This window comes from Mytilus trossulus, chromosome 7 (assembly GCF_036588685.1).
Source record: "Mytilus trossulus isolate FHL-02 chromosome 7, PNRI_Mtr1.1.1.hap1, whole genome shotgun sequence".
NCBI lineage: Eukaryota > Metazoa > Mollusca > Bivalvia > Mytilida > Mytilidae > Mytilus > Mytilus trossulus.
In genome coordinates this window covers 64,742,659-64,761,504 of record NC_086379.1, presented here as the reverse complement: position 1 = coordinate 64,761,504, position 18,846 = coordinate 64,742,659, and the positions used below count along the sequence as shown (strand labels likewise).

At 29.5% G+C, this 18,846-nt stretch overlaps 1 protein-coding gene across 3 annotated transcripts in view; it reads right to left on the bottom strand.

Moving 5' to 3' along the window:
• Positions 1-123: 123 nt before the first annotated feature.
• Positions 124-18,846, bottom strand: part of LOC134725572 (unconventional myosin-XV-like) — a 132,001-nt gene continuing 113,278 nt past the window's right edge. For 2 of the 3 annotated variants that reach the window (XM_063589504.1, XM_063589506.1), the window contains 19 exons: positions 18,473-18,529; positions 17,082-17,132; positions 16,127-16,233; positions 15,500-15,615; positions 13,865-13,917; positions 11,597-11,669; positions 10,183-10,259; positions 9,545-9,627; positions 8,647-8,872; positions 7,537-7,617; positions 6,782-6,872; positions 6,294-6,472; positions 5,919-5,987; positions 5,343-5,407; positions 4,802-4,941; positions 4,250-4,299; positions 3,717-3,848; positions 2,397-2,531; positions 124-518 (listed from right to left, as the gene is read on the bottom strand). In XM_063589504.1, coding sequence (XP_063445574.1) covers positions 402-518; positions 2,397-2,531; positions 3,717-3,848; positions 4,250-4,299; positions 4,802-4,941; positions 5,343-5,407; positions 5,919-5,987; positions 6,294-6,472; positions 6,782-6,872; positions 7,537-7,617; positions 8,647-8,872; positions 9,545-9,627; positions 10,183-10,259; positions 11,597-11,669; positions 13,865-13,917; positions 15,500-15,615; positions 16,127-16,233; positions 17,082-17,132; positions 18,473-18,529 — 1,902 coding nt within the window. In that variant the 3' untranslated portion in view covers positions 124-401. The remainder of the gene's footprint in view (positions 519-2,396; positions 2,532-3,716; positions 3,849-4,249; positions 4,300-4,801; positions 4,942-5,342; positions 5,408-5,918; positions 5,988-6,293; positions 6,473-6,781; positions 6,873-7,536; positions 7,618-8,646; positions 8,873-9,544; positions 9,628-10,182; positions 10,260-11,596; positions 11,670-13,864; positions 13,918-15,499; positions 15,616-16,126; positions 16,234-17,081; positions 17,133-18,472; positions 18,530-18,846) is intronic. The other variant, XM_063589505.1, reaches the window with a different exon arrangement.

Sequence of the window (18,846 nt, the reverse complement as noted above, 5' to 3'; positions counted from 1 at the left end):
AGTAACAGGAACTGCCACCCGTTTTTCCCTAGTTTGTGTAGTCTTCGAGAAAAAAAATACGGAACACTAGTGGTATCCTATGGAAAATGCATTACGAATAATTGCGCTCTTGTAACCTACATACAGTATAACATTTCTATACATTGGTTACAATTAATATATATATATCTATATAGTCTGAAATGCATAGAACCCTGTACAAACAATAAATTTGCATCTCATTATTTATACAAATATATTCAACAACAAAAAATTGTAGCACTATACATCTTTAACATAATCACGACCATCATTGTCACTGTTTCTTGGGAATGTATGCTTTAATAGTTTTTAATTCTACACTTTGGTATAAGTTATTTTTGTAGAATTTTGGACACTTGAAAGATATGTGATAACAGTCCTCAATGGTATCTTTGTAGGCTAGTCCTGTCAAGAGTACTTCTGTCTGTAAGTGGCCGTTTTCTGTTTTTAGCAATGACTGTCATGTATTGTCCTATTAAATTGGAAATATCAGATCCCTAAAAAACAAAAAAATATGTAAGGAATTAAGAAAAGATGTTTAAGAAATACCAGATACATGAATGTTTATGAAAAAAAAAATATGTAAGAAATTAAGGAAAGATGTTTAAGAAATACCAGATACATGAATGTTTATGAAAACAAAAAAATATGTAAGAAATTAAGGAAAAGATGTTTAAAGAAATACCAGATACATGAATGTTTATGAAAACAAAATTAATGGCACGGTCTTGCTTACTAAATAATAACTCAAGTTTTCAACAAAAATAATTCAAATTTCAATAAACTGAAAACATGTCACACAGAACAGAATAACTAGATGAAGCTTTGTAATAGTTTTGTGTTTTTTTTAATTTCAGGGGAGATAATTAATGGCTTGTATTCTACATCCTCCTTAAGGATGTATTCTTCTGACATTTCAGTCTCGTTCAGTCTCGTTGAAATCTCGTTCTGGAATTATGTCTAAAACATGAGATACAAGTGTAAAATATGAATGAATTTAAAAAATGTAATAATCAAACTCAACTCTGTAAAAAAATTGGGTATTTCGAATGAGTTGTTTTTGAGTAATACATTTTTCAAATTTTATTACCAATCGAGTCAGTCTTTTTAGCCAAAATATCAAGAAAATAGGTGAGGGATACAAAAAATGATTTTACCAGAAACATGTACATCCCACATCCCTTTTTTCTTTTCAAATTTCTTAGATATGTATGTTTTCAATCATTTATAACAAAGAAGTTGAAAAAATATGCAATTTGTACTTAAAACGGAGAAAAATCACAAATTTACAAAATTGACAACATGGTAAATTTGACACAAAAAAGCATCAAAATATGATAAAACTTTCTTATATTAACACCTACCTATAGTTTTTGAAATTAAAATTTATTCAGATTGGTCCCCTTCATCTTTATTGAAAGTATGACAAAAAGTTTAATTGTGGAAATGTGATTTTTTTCATGATTAGAGCCCAAAAATAGGTAAAAACTGATGAAAAATGGGAAAATCATGAAAATTGGGTACTTTCAAAGGGCCGTAGCAAAAAAAGAAGTACACCACTGTATGATTTTTTCTTCACCAATTATATTTTTACAGTCATATGAACACAAAAAACAGGTTTAGAAAAAAAGTTTAATTCTAGAAATTTTTGGCTCCTCAAGAGGTGTACATCCTTAAATTTAAAATAAACTGAAATAATAATTAGTTTATAGTTTATTTTTTTCAAAGGCAATATCAATAAAAAGTACCTGGAAAAACTTAAAAAGAACAAGAATGAGTCCATAGTACACGGCTGCCCCACTTGCACTATCAGTTTCCATGTTCAGTGGACCGTGAAATTTGGATCAAAACTTAAATTTGGCTTTCAAATTAGAAAGATGACATCATAGGGAACATGTGTATTAAGTTTAAAGTTGATTGGACTTTAACTTCATCAAAATCTACCTTGACCAAAATTTTTAACCTGAACTTTGCACTATCATTTTCTTTGTTCAGTGGACCGTGAAATTGGGGTCAAAACTTTAATTTGGCATTAAAATTAGAAAGATCATATCATGGGAAACTAAGTTTAAAGTTGATTGGACTTCAACTTCATCAAAAACTACCTTGGCCAAAAACTTTAACCTGCAGTGGGACGAACGGACAGACGAATGGACGGAAGAACGGACGTACAGACCAGAAAACATAATGCCCCTCTACTATCGTATGTGGGGCATAATAAAAAGACGAAAAAAACATTATTTTCTAAAGCCTTAAATTTCCAGGTTCTACAAAGAATAAAGAAAAAAAAAACTCCTTACTTCTGGATTTAATTTTCCACTTCAATATAATAACTTAGAAATATACAACAGTTAACATTCAATATATATCTTTACCTGATCAGTTTCAATCCTGACAATTTTCTGTACCATGAGATTACCAAGTTTCATGTCCAGATAATGTTGGTTACTTTCACTTCTATATTGTCTTGTTGACAAAACTTCACTGAATGAATACTGTAAAATAGTTTCCTGCAAATGGAGCATAAAATACATTAAATAATTGTTAGTTTAAACTATGTTTAAAGCAATAATGGAACTAATGAATACAAGTACTGTGGATTCATTATTATTCGTTGTATACCAATTTTTCTTGGGTTTAGTGGGTCCAGCTTAACCACAAATTGAAATGTTCAACGAATATCATATTTTCAATAGGTTTTGTATACAAAGATTAACAAAACCAAGAAATCAAATATCCACGAATATGCAAGTTTTCAGGAACCCACGAAAATAAATGAATCAACAGTAGTCAAACTTTAAACCAACTTGTTTTCACATGCAATTTATTTTTCTTGAATAAAAAATTACAGCAAAAATAAATCGTAAAAAATACATGAAATTTTGATCGACCCTTTTATTAATAAATCATAAAACTTCAAAAATGAAGAACATGAATTGCCATGAAGTAGGTTTGAAATGCCTGAATGTGAAATAAAGTATCAGAGAAAATAAGTTGGTTTACAGTATGTGTAAATAATGGGAAATGAGATGATAATGATGTATAATCTATAACACAAAATCCCTAAATGCACATAAAAAAACGAGCAATAATAAACAAGACTTTCATTTTATAATGTATATATTGTATTTATGAGAGGATCCTAAACAAGATAACCTGGATTCAGAGATGTATACTTTTGTGAATAATTGATGAAAAATATTTCTTCTCTAATAATTTGTACAAGTCTTTCCATTCAAATTTTACCAGTTTATATATATATCACATGCAAATCTATGCTGTCAAGAATATAAATGTACATCACAATTTTCCATCTGTGGACAAGATTGATTGAGAGTTTCACTGTTTACCATAACACCCAGTGGCAAATATTTCATAAAGTTGAGAATGGAAATGGGGAATGTGTCAAAGAGACAACCCAACCAAGGAGCAGAAAACAACCGAAGGCCACCAATAAGTCATGCATATTTATGAAAGTCGTCAGACCCTTGTTGTCTAAATAACTTATTTAACGGTTATTCCAGGAAATATGGCATGCGAGATCCAAAATCATGCCACCATTATAATGTATAACATATTTATGAAAGTCGTCAGACCCTTGTTATCCAAATAACTTATTTAACGGTTATTCCAGGAAATGTGGCATGCGAGATCCAACATCATGCCACCATTATAATGTATAACAGACTACATACTCTTCTCATTATATGTAACAAACATTGTAAGATACAGGTGCTTACATGTGTCTGTAACTTGAGGAATTGGATTCCATTTTTATTGACAGCTAACAGACATTCTCCCTTGATGGCTGGAGTCGTTGGGGGATTCTGAAAAATACAAAAATTATTACTCGTACAATATAAGAAAAGTAATATTATTACTCGTACAATATAAGAAAAGTAATATTATTACTCGTACAATATTAGATTGATTGATTGTTGGTTGCTTAATGTCCAGTGGCAAATATTTCATGCATAATCAGTACGAGAACAAGTTTACAATAAATACAATAGGTAGGTATTGTCATACTAGAGGCCAAAATAAACAAAGTAAAGTTATTCTTCCTCTAAGTTTGTTAAATCAATGATATTTATTCAATTAAATCTAAACATCTATTGACTTTATTAAATGCTGAATAAATATAGTTGAGACAAAACTATGCAGTTATGTTTCAAAATTATTTCCTATCATTTTGATATCATAGTAATGAAATGTGTAAAAATCATACCTTGATGACAAAGAATGTTGAACCAAACAAAGGCCATCTTGCTAGTATATCTAAAATGGAATAAAATAAAATAAGTTATAAGCAACAATGAATAAGTCCATAGAACATCGATGCCCCACTCATATTATCATTTTCTATGTTCAGTGGACAGTGTCAAAACTCTAATTTGGCTTTGAAATTAGAAAGATTATATCATAGTGTACTAAATTTCAAGTTGATTGGACTTAACTCCATCAAAATCTAACTTAATCAAAAACTTATACCTGAAGGGGGACAGACGGACAGGCAAGCAAACTAAAGAACGAAAACACAGACCGAATAACATAATGCCCCAAAGTGGGGCATGCAAATGAAACCCAAATCAATTCTTGATATGCAGAAAATTTTGCCTATTTACTATAATCATAAACATTATTACTCTTGTCTTATAAAAAGTTTTTAAGGTAATAACTTTTATCCCAAATATTTAAAATTAAATTGAGGAGCTTATCTGAAAAACATACTACAGGATCACTATTTACAATGGCTTCTAACAATTAGACAGCAACTTACCAACAAACTTAGCCTTGCAATCATAAGGATTTCTTCTCATCACCTCTGTCGAGTGCTGATGGATTCTATTTATCCATTTCTGTGGATTGTAGTCGGATAATTTACGTACAGCACCAGGTAATAAATAGGTCAGGTCTTTTCTATAATTAAAGTTCAAAGTTCATTCAATCAAACAATTGGCTTGCTATGTACTGTTAAAAATTAGTATTTTCTGTTGATGGTTTTAGGAGAAAATGTTTATAATTTTCTTTCAACATATGAATAAAGAAATGAAATGATTTTTCCTGGTGTATAGTTCTCTAAATATTATTCACAATTCACTTCAGAATTTCATCAGGTTTTTTTTGTAACTTCCAGAAAAAAAAGCATTTTATACCTCAACATAATAGATTTTTGTACAATATTCCAAATGTTTTGAAGTGCAAAAATTAGTTCTGGTTAATGTACCAGGTACTGTTCTTCAAATTAGTTTATAAATTTTGATTACTGGTACCCCTTTTTATGATAAACTATGAGTAAACCACATAAAATGAGTACTTACGTTTGAGGCATACCAACTCTATCAAAAGCCCTGTATAGTAATGATCCTAGGAATGCAACGTCATCCTGTAACACAAAACAAATGATAGTGAACAAATGTTATTCTAAAACATCTTTGTCAACCCTTAAATGGTCCCCAAGACTTCTTTTCAGATATTATAGTCTTACTGGGGATTTATTATTATTCGTGTTGGTCCAATTTCTTAGGATATCATGGTTAAAGGTAACCAGGAATTTAAATGTAAAATTATTTAAAATTTGTGCAAGTTTATATAAAGACTTTGGCAACAGCACGATTTCAAACATCATTTTTCTCAATCCAACAAAAAATGGTATCAATGAAAATAAATGAACCCACAGTAATAGAAAACACTTTGCATTGAGGTCCAGTTTATTATCTTGGTTTTCTATAATACTAGTATAACAAAATCACTCCAGTCTAAATAACCCAAATCATTCTTAAAAGTAGACGAACAATTTGATGAAAACAGATTGTTAAAATCTTTTACCGTTTCAGAGATATAGCAATAAGAAAAAAAATTCTTAACTGCCATTATACTGAGAAACAAAATAATACCTCATCTTGATGTGATAATCGTCCATCCTTCATCACAAGCAATAAGTCATCCATGTAGTCTGGCAGACACTGTAAGAACAGAAAAAAATCATATTTACAAAATTATCTAATGACAATTGATAATGGTACAATTAAAAAAAGTACATCTTTAATAAAAGTCTCCATAACATTCACACCATCGCTTTCATTTTATAATAAACAGAGATATGTCATTCCTCTTTCTGATTTTGGTGCCACAGCAGGAAACAGCATTCCTATGTCTTGCTTTTTGACTCAATCAAGACAAAGAAAAACATGGATCTTGTGACAAGTATTTAAAGGTATTGATAAGTATAATGTTCCTTGATTAGAATGCTTAAAGAACAATTGCCTTACCTGGAAGAACATGAGGTCATTATATAGATTGTTGTCTGTTTGTCTGAAGGGGAAAAACCATACAGTTCTTTGGAAGACTAGTGAGAAATCTCTCTTGTTACGGACAAACTCTGATGTGACATCAAGGATATATTCTGTTGGCCGTAATCTACTGAAGTGTATTTGATTGGCTTCATCTTCTACAATAAAATAGACCAATAGGTTAGAGGTCAATTTTAATGTAACTTATATTCATGTAGTATGTCTATAGTAGAATAATATGGGTAATTTTTTTCTATTCATAATTACACAGTATCTATAAATTTACTTTTTAAAAGTTTGTGTTGTCTGTGTAAAATGTCAATCATTGAAAAATATAAACTCAATAAAAAGTTCCACAAAACTAATTAATATGTATCCTATTCAAATTGACATTTTTTTTTCAATCAAAGTCTTAGATCTTTATAAAAGAAAATGATTTTGCTAGAAATTATACAGATGAAACTTACTTGTTCTTATAAACAGAGTATATTCTTCCATCTCTACTGGATCAAATATATCTAATCTATTACAGATGTCTTCTATTATATCCTTAACAACCTGAAAAATAAAACAAGGTAGCCATGTTTAAAACCTAATAGTCATGTGATCATATATGGCCCACTTGTCTTTTTCAGGTTGATTGTGTTGTTGGGTTGCTGATTCAAATTGTAAAGTGGGCATATTTTTATGCCAAACATTGAGTGTATTGATAATCAAGTGGATGCATTTTGAATATTATAAGAGTAACACAATGAGTCAGTTGTGTAGCAGGATCTGTCAACCTTTTTGGAGTACCTGAAATCAACTCCCGGTTTATATGTGGGGTTAGTGTTTATTAGTCTGAAGTGGGTCTCATTGGGGTCTGAGTGTGATGCGGAATTGCCCTTTTTTTTGTAAGCTTGACATGTGAAAGTCAAATTATTGTGCTGTGAAAATGGGAAATGAAGCCTAGCGGAACACGGGAAATTATAAAATACTGAGAATTGCTTATGTACATAGTGTAAGCGGGATACAGGAATCTGACAAAACAGTAAGTGGGGTCCAGGATCAGAACACCCCAATGAGACCCCCTCTGTAGTTTTATGAAGTGTTTTGTAGATTGTAGTTTGTCATTTTATCATCAAAATGTTTTGCAATGATATTTTTCAGTCTCTCATAGACTTATGAATTCTGACTTTGGTATTATATGCCTCTTTGTGCACATCATGTAGATAATACTTACAGAACAAGGTTTTATATGCACCATGCCTTCTTTCTCTGATCCACTATATATAAATGAAAATCTTTTTGAAATTCTTCCATTCTGAAAAATGAAATAATATTGTTAGAATACTTGGACTAAACTTGCACATATTATTCTCAAATATAAACAAGTTGTAAAATTTCTATTTCTAACAGGTAAAAATACATTTTAACAAGCATTAAAATTGCAGACCAATTTTATTGGTTAGCCCTTCAACCAAAGGAAATATAACCTTATGATCAGGGCCTATAGTAAGAAGTTGTATACAATTGATGGACTTGATTAAAAGAATGGACTCATTGGTATAGGTTATCATGAATGACTAAACAAAGTTGAAGGTGTCCTCTGACCCTATATAAAAAGGGACCACTATTAGATAATTTTTCATTATCAGTCCCCTAAGACCCTATCATTACAGAGAAAATTATCAATATTGAGATTCTTGCAATTTCATGTTGTTCTGAATGAAAGAACAGTAACATCAATTTAAATGTCATAGACAAGTGTGTTGATGTGTAAAAAAGAAGTGAAGATTCCAGATTAAGGTGGTACCCAACACTTTCACTTAAATTAATTTGACTCGTTTAATTTTCATAAAATTTTGACAAAGTATTTACTTTGACCATTTGACAAAAATATAAAAATTTCAAAAAATTTGAACCAACCATTTTATCAGAAAAATTACACTGGTTATAAAGCAGTATGATACACAATAATTTTGCTCATTGAGAAGCTTAATAATCCCTTAACAATATAACGTAATTAAAACTTTTAACTGATTTTATAGAGTTATCTTCCTGTAGTGTTAAGTACCACCTTAACTCTGCTGACACCAAAAGAATCAAAAGTACTATGGGAGTATATACTGTTAATTCATTATTATTTGTGGGATACCAATTTTTTTGTGGGTTTTGTGTGTATAGGTGAACCAAAAAATTAATTGTTCAACTAAATACAAATTTCTATAAGGTTGTATTGAACTTTGGCAAAACCATGAAATCACTTATCCACAAAAAGAGTTTCCACATTCCATGAAAATTGGTACTAATAAAAATAAATGGATCCACAGTATCTAGTTATTACACTTACTGCTAAAGCACTAATTTCTTCTTTCAGAGGCACATTTTTACGTCCACCATATTTGAATGTTTTTCGTAAGTTTTGTAAACAAATTGATGCAGCACCACTAAATGTTCGTTGAGTATCAGAAGCTGTTGTTTCTAAATATTTGAATAAAAATGGTCGTAACATTTCCGTACAGTCACAATAACAAGCCACAATTGAAAACAACCTCCATCCCATAACACAACTCTTTCTGTAAACAAAAATAAGAAAAAAATATGTAAAATTTTAAATTGTTTTTATGCACAATATAAACTATAAAATAGTTATTATAAGACACAATAAATAAATACATTACTGAAAAAGATTGCATAAACATTTCTGCTTTGTTTCCAATTTTTTCTCGTTTAAGCACAAATATCAAAAGTATTTTTAACTCTTATTACTAAATAAATCCTGCCAATAATTTTTTTGTGGACCCAAGTTGTGCTCAAGTCAGTGTTATCAAGATCAACTTTTATGGTTTGTTGTTCAAAGCTGTTTAAAGTTAGGATTACTATACCTATATTGAGAGACTTAGTGGTCTTTATGGTTGTATAGTGAACTCAAATCATTGTTGGCAAGGTTTACAGCTTGTTGTTCTTACATGTATAAAGATTTCGGTTTCTATTCATATATTCAGAGCTTTAGTTGTCTTTTCTCATTGTTTCAAAGCTTGAAGTTCTTTAAAGAGACTTTAGGAGATTGTTGTTATATTCCTAAAGACAAAACTTTTCATTTTCAATGTTGTCTGGAGTCAATTTTCTTTTTTGTTTTTGGTAGGAAGGTTAACTCATCTACTAACATGTATTTTAGGAGACAAGTTTTATTAGACGAGACTTGAAGCCTAATCAAACTTGAAGAACTAATTAATTAGAAAACTCACGGTTTCATACTCCTGTTACTGGTTGTTTGTTTACATAACTGGCAATACACTTCATCTCTTAATTCTGGATACTTATGGCAATTCTGAAACAAAAAATGTACTTGTGTATCAACCTGTTAACACTCTTATATTATATAAGATCTATCTGACAAACAGCTCATAAAATCAACTGTTCTGTATCTATATGCTGTTCCTTAGGGATTTTTAAAAAGTTTTATCTGGTCTTTTGATACTATTTACTTCATTTGAATTAAATTTTAACTTATTGCTATTTTTCCAATGTATGAACAACTTTAAAAAATCATTGCCAATATAAAGATGAGTGTGTTTTATTTTGCAAGTTAAAAATAAAGCATAAAAATATTGCAAAATTTGAAGACATAATTATTCAAAAAGTTTCTTTTCTAATTGAAAAACTAAGTTTTCTGCCTAGGTTAGATAAGATATTTAGTTTAAACATATTTATTTATAGTGGATTGGGAAACAAGTTTTGCAACTTATATTAATCCCTTTCCACTTTGCAGGTGCGAGTTCTGCCTTGTAGCAGCATTAGCCTACTCTTTTTCGAAATCTGCAAGGGTGTCTTTAACGTGCAAGAGATATGGCTCTCTCTTCACACGGGTCAGCCAGATATTTACCTTTAATATTTTGAGTGCACAATCTGTTTCATCCATACCAGATTTCATTGGATAATCATCCATAAACATCATCACACCTGTAAATAATCAAAATAATCATCCATAAACATCATCACACCTGTAAATAACAAAATAATCATCCATAAACATCATCACACCTGTAAATAATCAAAATAATCATCCATAAACATCATCACACCTGTAAATAACAAAATAATCATCCATAAACATCATCACACCTGTAAATAACAAAATAATCATCCATAAACATCATCACACCTGTAAATAACAAAATAATCACCCATAAACATCATCACACCTGTAAATAACAAAATAATCATCCATAAACATTATCACACCTGTAAATAACAAAATAATCACCCATAAACATCATCACACCTGTAAATAACAAAATAATCATCCATAAACATCATCACACCTGTAAATAACAAAATAATCACCCATAAACATCATCACACCTGTAAATAACAAAATAATCATCCATAAACATCATCACACCTGTAAATAATCAAAATAATCATCCATAAACATCATCACACCTGTAAATAACAAAATAATCACCCATAAACATCATCACACCTGTAAATAACAAAATAATCATCCATAAACATCATCACACCTGTAAATAACAAAATAATCATCCATTAACATCATCACACCTGTAAATAACAAAATAATCATCCATAAACATCATCACACCTGTAAATAATCAAAATAATCATCCATAAACATCATCACACCTGTAAATAACAAAATAATCATCCATAAACATCATCACACCTGTAAATAATCAAAATAATCATCCATAAACATCATCACACCTGTAAATAACAAAATAATCATCCATAAACATCATCACACTGGAAATAACAAAATAATCACCCATAAACATCATCACACCTGTAAATAACAAAATAATCACCCATAAACATCATCACACCTGTAAACAGTCAAAATAGTCACTCAAAATAAACATCATTACACCTGAAAATTATCAAAACAGTAACTCAAAACAAAATATTCCAATACAATGTATATATTTTTTCTCTCAAATGCCTTGAGAGGACTATGCCTTACAATGAAAGAATTATGAGATATATATCTTTCATTATTTAATTACTGAATGTTCACCTAGTTACTATGAACAGAAAAGTTTTGGTTTAAATTTGGGGGATATTAGCTTATAATTTTCAGTAGAAGATATATGAAACTGTACTTTAAAGATCACAAATTTCCCCCAGTAGTGTTTCGATAGATTATAAGATCAGACAGTTGAAAGATCTATGACTGCCCTTCTAATTTCTGTCGAGACCATATACTAATCAGATTATTATTATTAACCGACTTCATGTATGACTCAAACTTTATTAAGTTGTTATGCTCTGGTACTTACATAGGAAACATTCCAATGCAAGTCTGTTTAATTCATTTGAATTCAGTTTTAACAAGGAGGTCTGGATTGGCGACTGAAAAGATAAACATATATATTGATAACACTTACATAAAGCTGATATTTATAAACAAATTGAAAGACTTCGCAATTAGATAGAATACAATATGTTTGGAAACCTGAATATTTGCTTTATACAACAATTATTTCCCAACTCCAACAAGTTTTTATTATTTGAAAACAGACAAAATACTCTCTGGAAATATGTAAAACAAAACATTTTGTAAAATGTTGCATATGATCTTTTAATAAGATCAAGGTATTATAAAGACAAAACTAAAATTATCCACTTTTCAAGTTATCAATCTTTTTACTTTTAAACACTTTTTCAAAATTTTGTTTTATTTTTTCTGCTTAAAAGATATCAACATTCAAAAATCTTCATTCACATTATTTATAACGTCAAGGTTATGAAGAAGGCAACCTAATTTAATTCAGACTTCAAATGTTTACATTTTTTCAAGGTTCTAAACTATTATTAAAACAAATTCAATAATTCAGTATTATTTTCTATAAATTAAAAAAAAGTAAAAAGAACAAGCAGACATAATGATTCAGCACTATATAATGTCTACAAATAATAGCATTACAACAAAGCACATCTAGGATCAATTGTCAACAGTTGTTCCTGGGTACACTTACTTATTATGATCCTAACTAAACCTTTCACCATCTTTTTTTTCAATATAGATGTTCAATTCACTTTAATGTTTTTTTAACCCAAAATTAACTCATAGATCTATTAGTTACAGCACATTAAAAACACACTCTCACAGTTCATCATTACATAAAAAATTAAGATGGATGACTGATTAAGCAGATGTAGCCCTTATTGCTGTTTGAGAATCTGTTATAATTGACCCGAAAATATGCAGTACTTGAAGATGTAATGCAAAAATCTCTTTTCTATTACATTATCATCTGTGATGTCCTGTAAAGGCAGACAAATAGTGATAAGGGATATTTTATACACTATTCAATCCCTTATTTTTGCTAAACAAAGGTACAACATAGCATATGAGTTTTTAGTGGCAGTAGTGCAAGCATTGCAAATGTACCGTTTGGTGGTTCACAATGAAAGGCCTGTCTTTTTCTTTTGGTACTACACCATTGGGAATATTTCCCTGAAAACATGTCAATATCATGTTTCTATAACACAATCTATAGCAGTGAATCATTATGCCTACTGATTTTTCGACATCTTAAACTTATATCTGATTAATTATTAAATTTGATTTTATGTTTAAAGGACAATGTAGCACTTTAAAGAAGAAAAACATGTTTTATTTCAAATTTAAGACAAATTATTGTCATCATTATGATAACTTGTAAAAACTCATAAATTATCATAATCTTTGTGGTAAATACCTCAGAAGTAAAGAGAGTATGCCTATTTGCAAAAAAATAATATTTGATTTAAACAGATAAATATCCCCATTGCATTAAAGTTGATACATAGTAATGCCCTTGTTGGTCTATCTTTGTGGTCTTTGACAGATCTCTCTCTTATATGTCTCAAAGAGGTCCAGCAATGCTAAAAAATTAGTTAACTGCATTGTCAATTTGACTGTTCAAATAAAATTTAATTACTCTGTCAGTTACAGTCTCCAAAATTTGGAAGCCTCATAAAGCTCAAGACTTTTTCTATTTTGTCCATTGTTTGGGATTTGAGAGTACTTTTATATTTGCAAACTACAGAGTTGTAGACAGACAAGGGTAACACATAATGCCCCCCTCTGGCCTCAGATGCAGTGGGGCATAAAAATACCCAAATGTTTGTCTATAAAGAAAAAAGTTCACTTTTAAGGGCATACAATACAGTTACAGGGGAGGTAATGACGTTGCTAACGTAAAATGTTATTTTCGCGACGTGAAACTATGACATCGGGAAAAGATGCATTTTTCAACTAATTTTTATCATTCAAACTGATTTAATTTGAAACCTAGTGCATGGACCCATATTTTTTAAAACAACATTTTGTTTCATTTTGCAGGGAGATTATTACATATTTGATTTAATCAGGCAAAAAATAGCCTATATGAAAATTCTCATCAAAATGTAAACATGGGATGAAAACTGTATTGCATGCCCTTAAATTTCAAAGTCACAACATGACTAGAGATAACAGGCTGTATGCACTATAAAGCTTGAAGTCTTAGACATGGCCAAACATTTGAAGAAAACCTGACTTTGATTTTAATCAAACCTACCCTGGTCCATTTGACCATTTCTGCCTGTTCCTTCCATGACCAGTCTCCAGAACCTATATAACAATAAATTATACATAAATATTTGCAAAATAAAATTATCTGAACTAGTACGGAAGTACTGAATTAATAATTATGTGAGTCTATGGCTCTTTTTCATCCCAAAAATTTTCTGATTTTATTTGTAAGTTCTGACTGCTAACTATCCTTTCTTTTTTAACATGCATTGCCTTTAACTGATAACTTTTATTTTTTTGTTTAGTCACAATTTACTGGTCGTCATGCCCATTAAAATACCACACAAAAGTACTGATCTATCATATAATTTAGGCTTTATTTAAAATACAACTCAACTTAGAATATTTCAGATAAACTCTGCATTTCTGATGATATTTAGGATTTGATCATTACAAATTACTATATTAAAGTAAAGTTTTGAATAATGATAATATCATACAACAAATGAAAGATATAAAAGTTTATATGTATATACTTTATAATCCTGATTATTTATACATACAATATCATAATATAACAAGCAAGACAGAAATAATTTATACGAAGCCTTTTCATATTGCAAAAAGCAGCAACATAAATTCTTTGTGATTCTTCCTATTTTAAATTCAATGGAACATTTGTTCCTATTGCTAATATACAGAAACCAAAAATAACAAGGAAATCTTTGAATGCTCAAAAGATACATTATCAGAAATGGAAATATAATATGAATCTATTTTTTCTTTACTAAATGAAATGGTAATTTATATTTAAAATGGAGAGCAAATATTGCCGACATTTTTTGGATTTATTGAAGGACATTAGTAAACAGCCATCACCTCTTCTTTTCCTTTGATCTCGTTCCATGTTTTGAAGTTTAATACTTTCTATCTTTTTAACAGATCCGTACAATGAACCATCAGTTCCTTTTCTTACTTCATATCTACAAATTTGTTTGTTATAATGCAATAATAAGATACAATAATATCATGCATATTGGAAAGCTCAAATAATTGTATGCATGCTAACAGCATTTAATAAGCAAACTAGAAAAATGATTTATAAAAAGGTAGAGTTGTCTTTAGGTTACAGAATCAAGTGAGATTATTTGAACTATAAATCGAATTAAAGTTATTTGAGCTTTCCATATAAACTTGTATACAAAATATGTAAATAAAACTGTTAATATAAACATGTAAAGATGCATAACATACATGCAGAATAACAAGAACAAAAAACAACATCTTGAAATTATTGTGTGGAACAAATTCGAGATATTGTTCTTCAAGAACACATGAAGCATAACATAAAGTCAGTGTAGTTTAAAATCACAGTAACAATTGTAATTTATAAATCTCAACCCAACTCCAAATTCCATCGCGAAAAAACTGAATTACACTGACTTTTATATACATATAATGATAAAAAGTATGCTTCATCTAAGTTTTTGAAAGAAAAAAAATCGACAGAAAAGGTACATGATTGGAAATAGTTTTTTCCTCCTTTTATAGATGAAGCATATCTTGAAATAACATAAAATATGTAATAAAATTTTGCTGCAAAAAATAAACCAAAGAATATTTTTTGTAACATTTGGAGTACAACATTTCATGCAAGACAGAACAAGTCTGTGTTGTTTACCTTGCTGATACATATTGTAAAAGTTACCACCCTGAACGTTCCCAGTACGAACGTTACCACCCTGAATGTTCCCACTACGAACGTTACCACCTTGACGGTGATTTTGACTTCTCTTTCTGTAAAGGTACCATCAAAAGTTATCTTATTTGTTCATAAATAAATAAAAAGTTTATTTTCTTCCATGCATCCAAGTATGTAATGCGTTGTTGTGCACTTAAATATTTTTCATCTGTAAAATCAAACTCTACAGTTTTGCATCCTATTTGCACATGTACATGAAGAACTGCCATAAAAGAAATATGAAGTAACCTTAACCTAATAGTGTTGGAACATCAATCTTTTTGGGACGGTTGAATACAACATTATACTGTATGGGTTTTTTCATTGTTAAAAGCCTTAAGGTTGCTCATAATTGCTTTCATCCACTTCATTTGAACTTTGGTGGATATTTGTCTCATTGGCAATCATACCACATTTCCTTATTCTATATTTCTATCTCAACACAAAAGAATCATGTCCAAAGACTCAATATAACATAGTTGTCTTTTTTGTCAATCTTTCTTGAAGAAAAGAAAATCCGATATTTAATAAAAATCATGTGATGTTTTACAAGACTATAAATCTTACTTTTCTTGAGATTCCTTAAAGTTCATTAAGGAATATTCCATCATAGAAAACTTGCCATCTTGTACGGCTGTTCCTTGACTAGTTTCGCTGATATTATCACGACCATCCTGTAAATAAACAAATCTACTTAGATACTTTTCCTCATTATTTAAATCGATACTTCCGTATTTTATTGCTTTATAATTCAAATATCAATTTCATTATCATATAAATTTTTAAAACCCACCCTTTACACATCAGTGCACAATTTTTGCAGTTGTTCCATGCTATTTAACAATTTAATTACATTTGTACACAATCATGACATTTCATTTCTATGACTAATTTTGTGTTCAATAAAAACATAAATGATATGCATGGTAGTCACCCATTGCATCAAATTTGCATGCACTGTTGAGCATCAATACAAGTGATCTTAAAATACCTTCTCTTAATGTCTCCTATTTAATATTAAAGTAAATGTTTCAACTATTCAAAGAGATGCATTTAAATTCTTAAACGACAACTGTTAAGATGATAAAATCAACTGAATTTCCTACAAATGATTGGATTAAAAGAAATATCTAGCATGTCATAATATGGACATACTGTGTATTTTAATGCACATTATTTTCTGTATTTAATTAATTCTATTACTTAAGATGGTGTTTTCTAATTGAATGAATTATCTCTTTAATAAAAAGATTTTCATCCGAATCAAATTAGTGTCAGCATTGATCTAATCAATATGAAATAAGCCATTTTTACAATTGCCAGTCTGGTTTAACTTTTGTCAGAAATTGAATCCTATGACCTCCTCAAACTAAGGTGAGCATTCTGCTATGAAAACCAAAGAGGTGAACTTTAAGTACAAGCAGTTCAAGGTGAAAGACCCTGTTTTACTACTGTGGATATTCAGCAAGGCTCTTTACTTGTACATTTGTATAACATATAGGTATTTGGATATTTGTCTTACCCTGCTTGGAGGTCTAATAATTCTTTGCACTACATGTTCTGTCATATGAGCCTGTGAAAAGTAGAAAACATATAAACACTTAACCAATAGTTTTACTTTTGTGCTTTTGTGAAAGATGGTCAAATTGGTGATCAATTCATTGCTTTTTAAAGGATAGTACCTGAATGAACCAGGAGTAGAGCATTCTCATGTATATGTACTTCATCTACAATAACCTTTAGTTAATGTTAATTTCCTATTTTTAGTATTTGAAGAAAAAAATTTAAGTATACAAAAAACAATAAACCAATTCATCCTTATTTAAATGTGCATCATATACTCAGTAAAACTATAAGTAGCAAAAAATTCAAATAACATAACATTATAAAACTTCATATGGAAAAAAATTTGACTGCTGTTAAAACAAAATAAACTTGATTAGTAAAAGAAACATTTATAATATCCTAGCTTCACTTTTTAATTACTAAAACCCATCATTATTAGATAAACAAATTTGGTATGCAAGACCTGTTTTTTGTTTGAAATATTGCTCATCAGTTACACTTGAATCGAAACATGGGGAAGTTCAAATGAAATATGAAAATGAGGAGCGTTAAAAACCAAAAACCAAAAAAAAAAAAAATTGCCAATTAAAGCTAAGGCAATCTATGCCCTGGATATAAATAAAACTTAGTACATGGTTTATGAAAAAATCTACATTTTATATGCAGTATTTTCCAGAAAATGAATGTATCAGTCCATATATTTCACAACATAAACAGTGGAATATAAGTCTGAGCCTGTGATGTGAAATCAAACTTGTGGTGTCCCTTAAAAAAAGATACAGTAAAAGAAACTTATTGCATTAATTATAGAAAACTTGGTTTCTACTAAAGCTTGTAATTGATAAGTTATTAATTATCAAAGATTTTTTTTCTTCAAATATCTTCCATTCAAGGACCTAAATTCAGAACAACGAAATGTTTATACTACGGTATGAAATATGTCTACTAACAACATTTATAAAATCTTTCTATTATAAGGGAGAGCCCTCTAAATGACTCAATACGATGGAAGGGTTTTTACAAAGTAGTCAATCTATTAGCTATAATCCATCTATGTAAAATCTACATCTCATTTCTGAATAAAGTTTTCTACAAAACGAAGCTGATAGCAATTGTTATCTTTGCAAGATAGAAAACACACATGTATAAACAGCATGACAATCTAATATTGTATATAGCCAAAATCGTTGTCATTGCCCATGGATTTTTTAATCCTTAAAATCAAAGTTCAAAGCTGATGAAATTTTTTATTGTGTGCAAAATGTCACAAGAAACCAAATTGCTAATGGTGATGATTGCAATCACTCGATTATAAGCATTAAAACTAAAATTGGTTAAAACATTTACCGGATAAGGATAGTAAAACACCTTTTGTACCTCATCACCTGTCCCGTTCTCAATATCCTGTTTAGTTAGAAATCAACAATTACGATACTTCTTGTGACTACCAAAAGTCTTAAATTTATTACATTTAAATGTAAATTTAAGACAATATTTATTTTTTATTGTTGTTGTTAACTCTCATATAAGGTCATAAATATGTGGGTTCATATGTTTTTGAAGGACAAAATAAGCATGGGTTTGTTATATTTGAAATATAACAGAAAGAATACAGAAACCGGATGGATATCTTTTCTTTTCATAGTAAATAAATTGAAAAATTATCACAAAACATTTATAACAAATTCAGAAATATTGGGTACATTCTGTAAAGAAAAGAT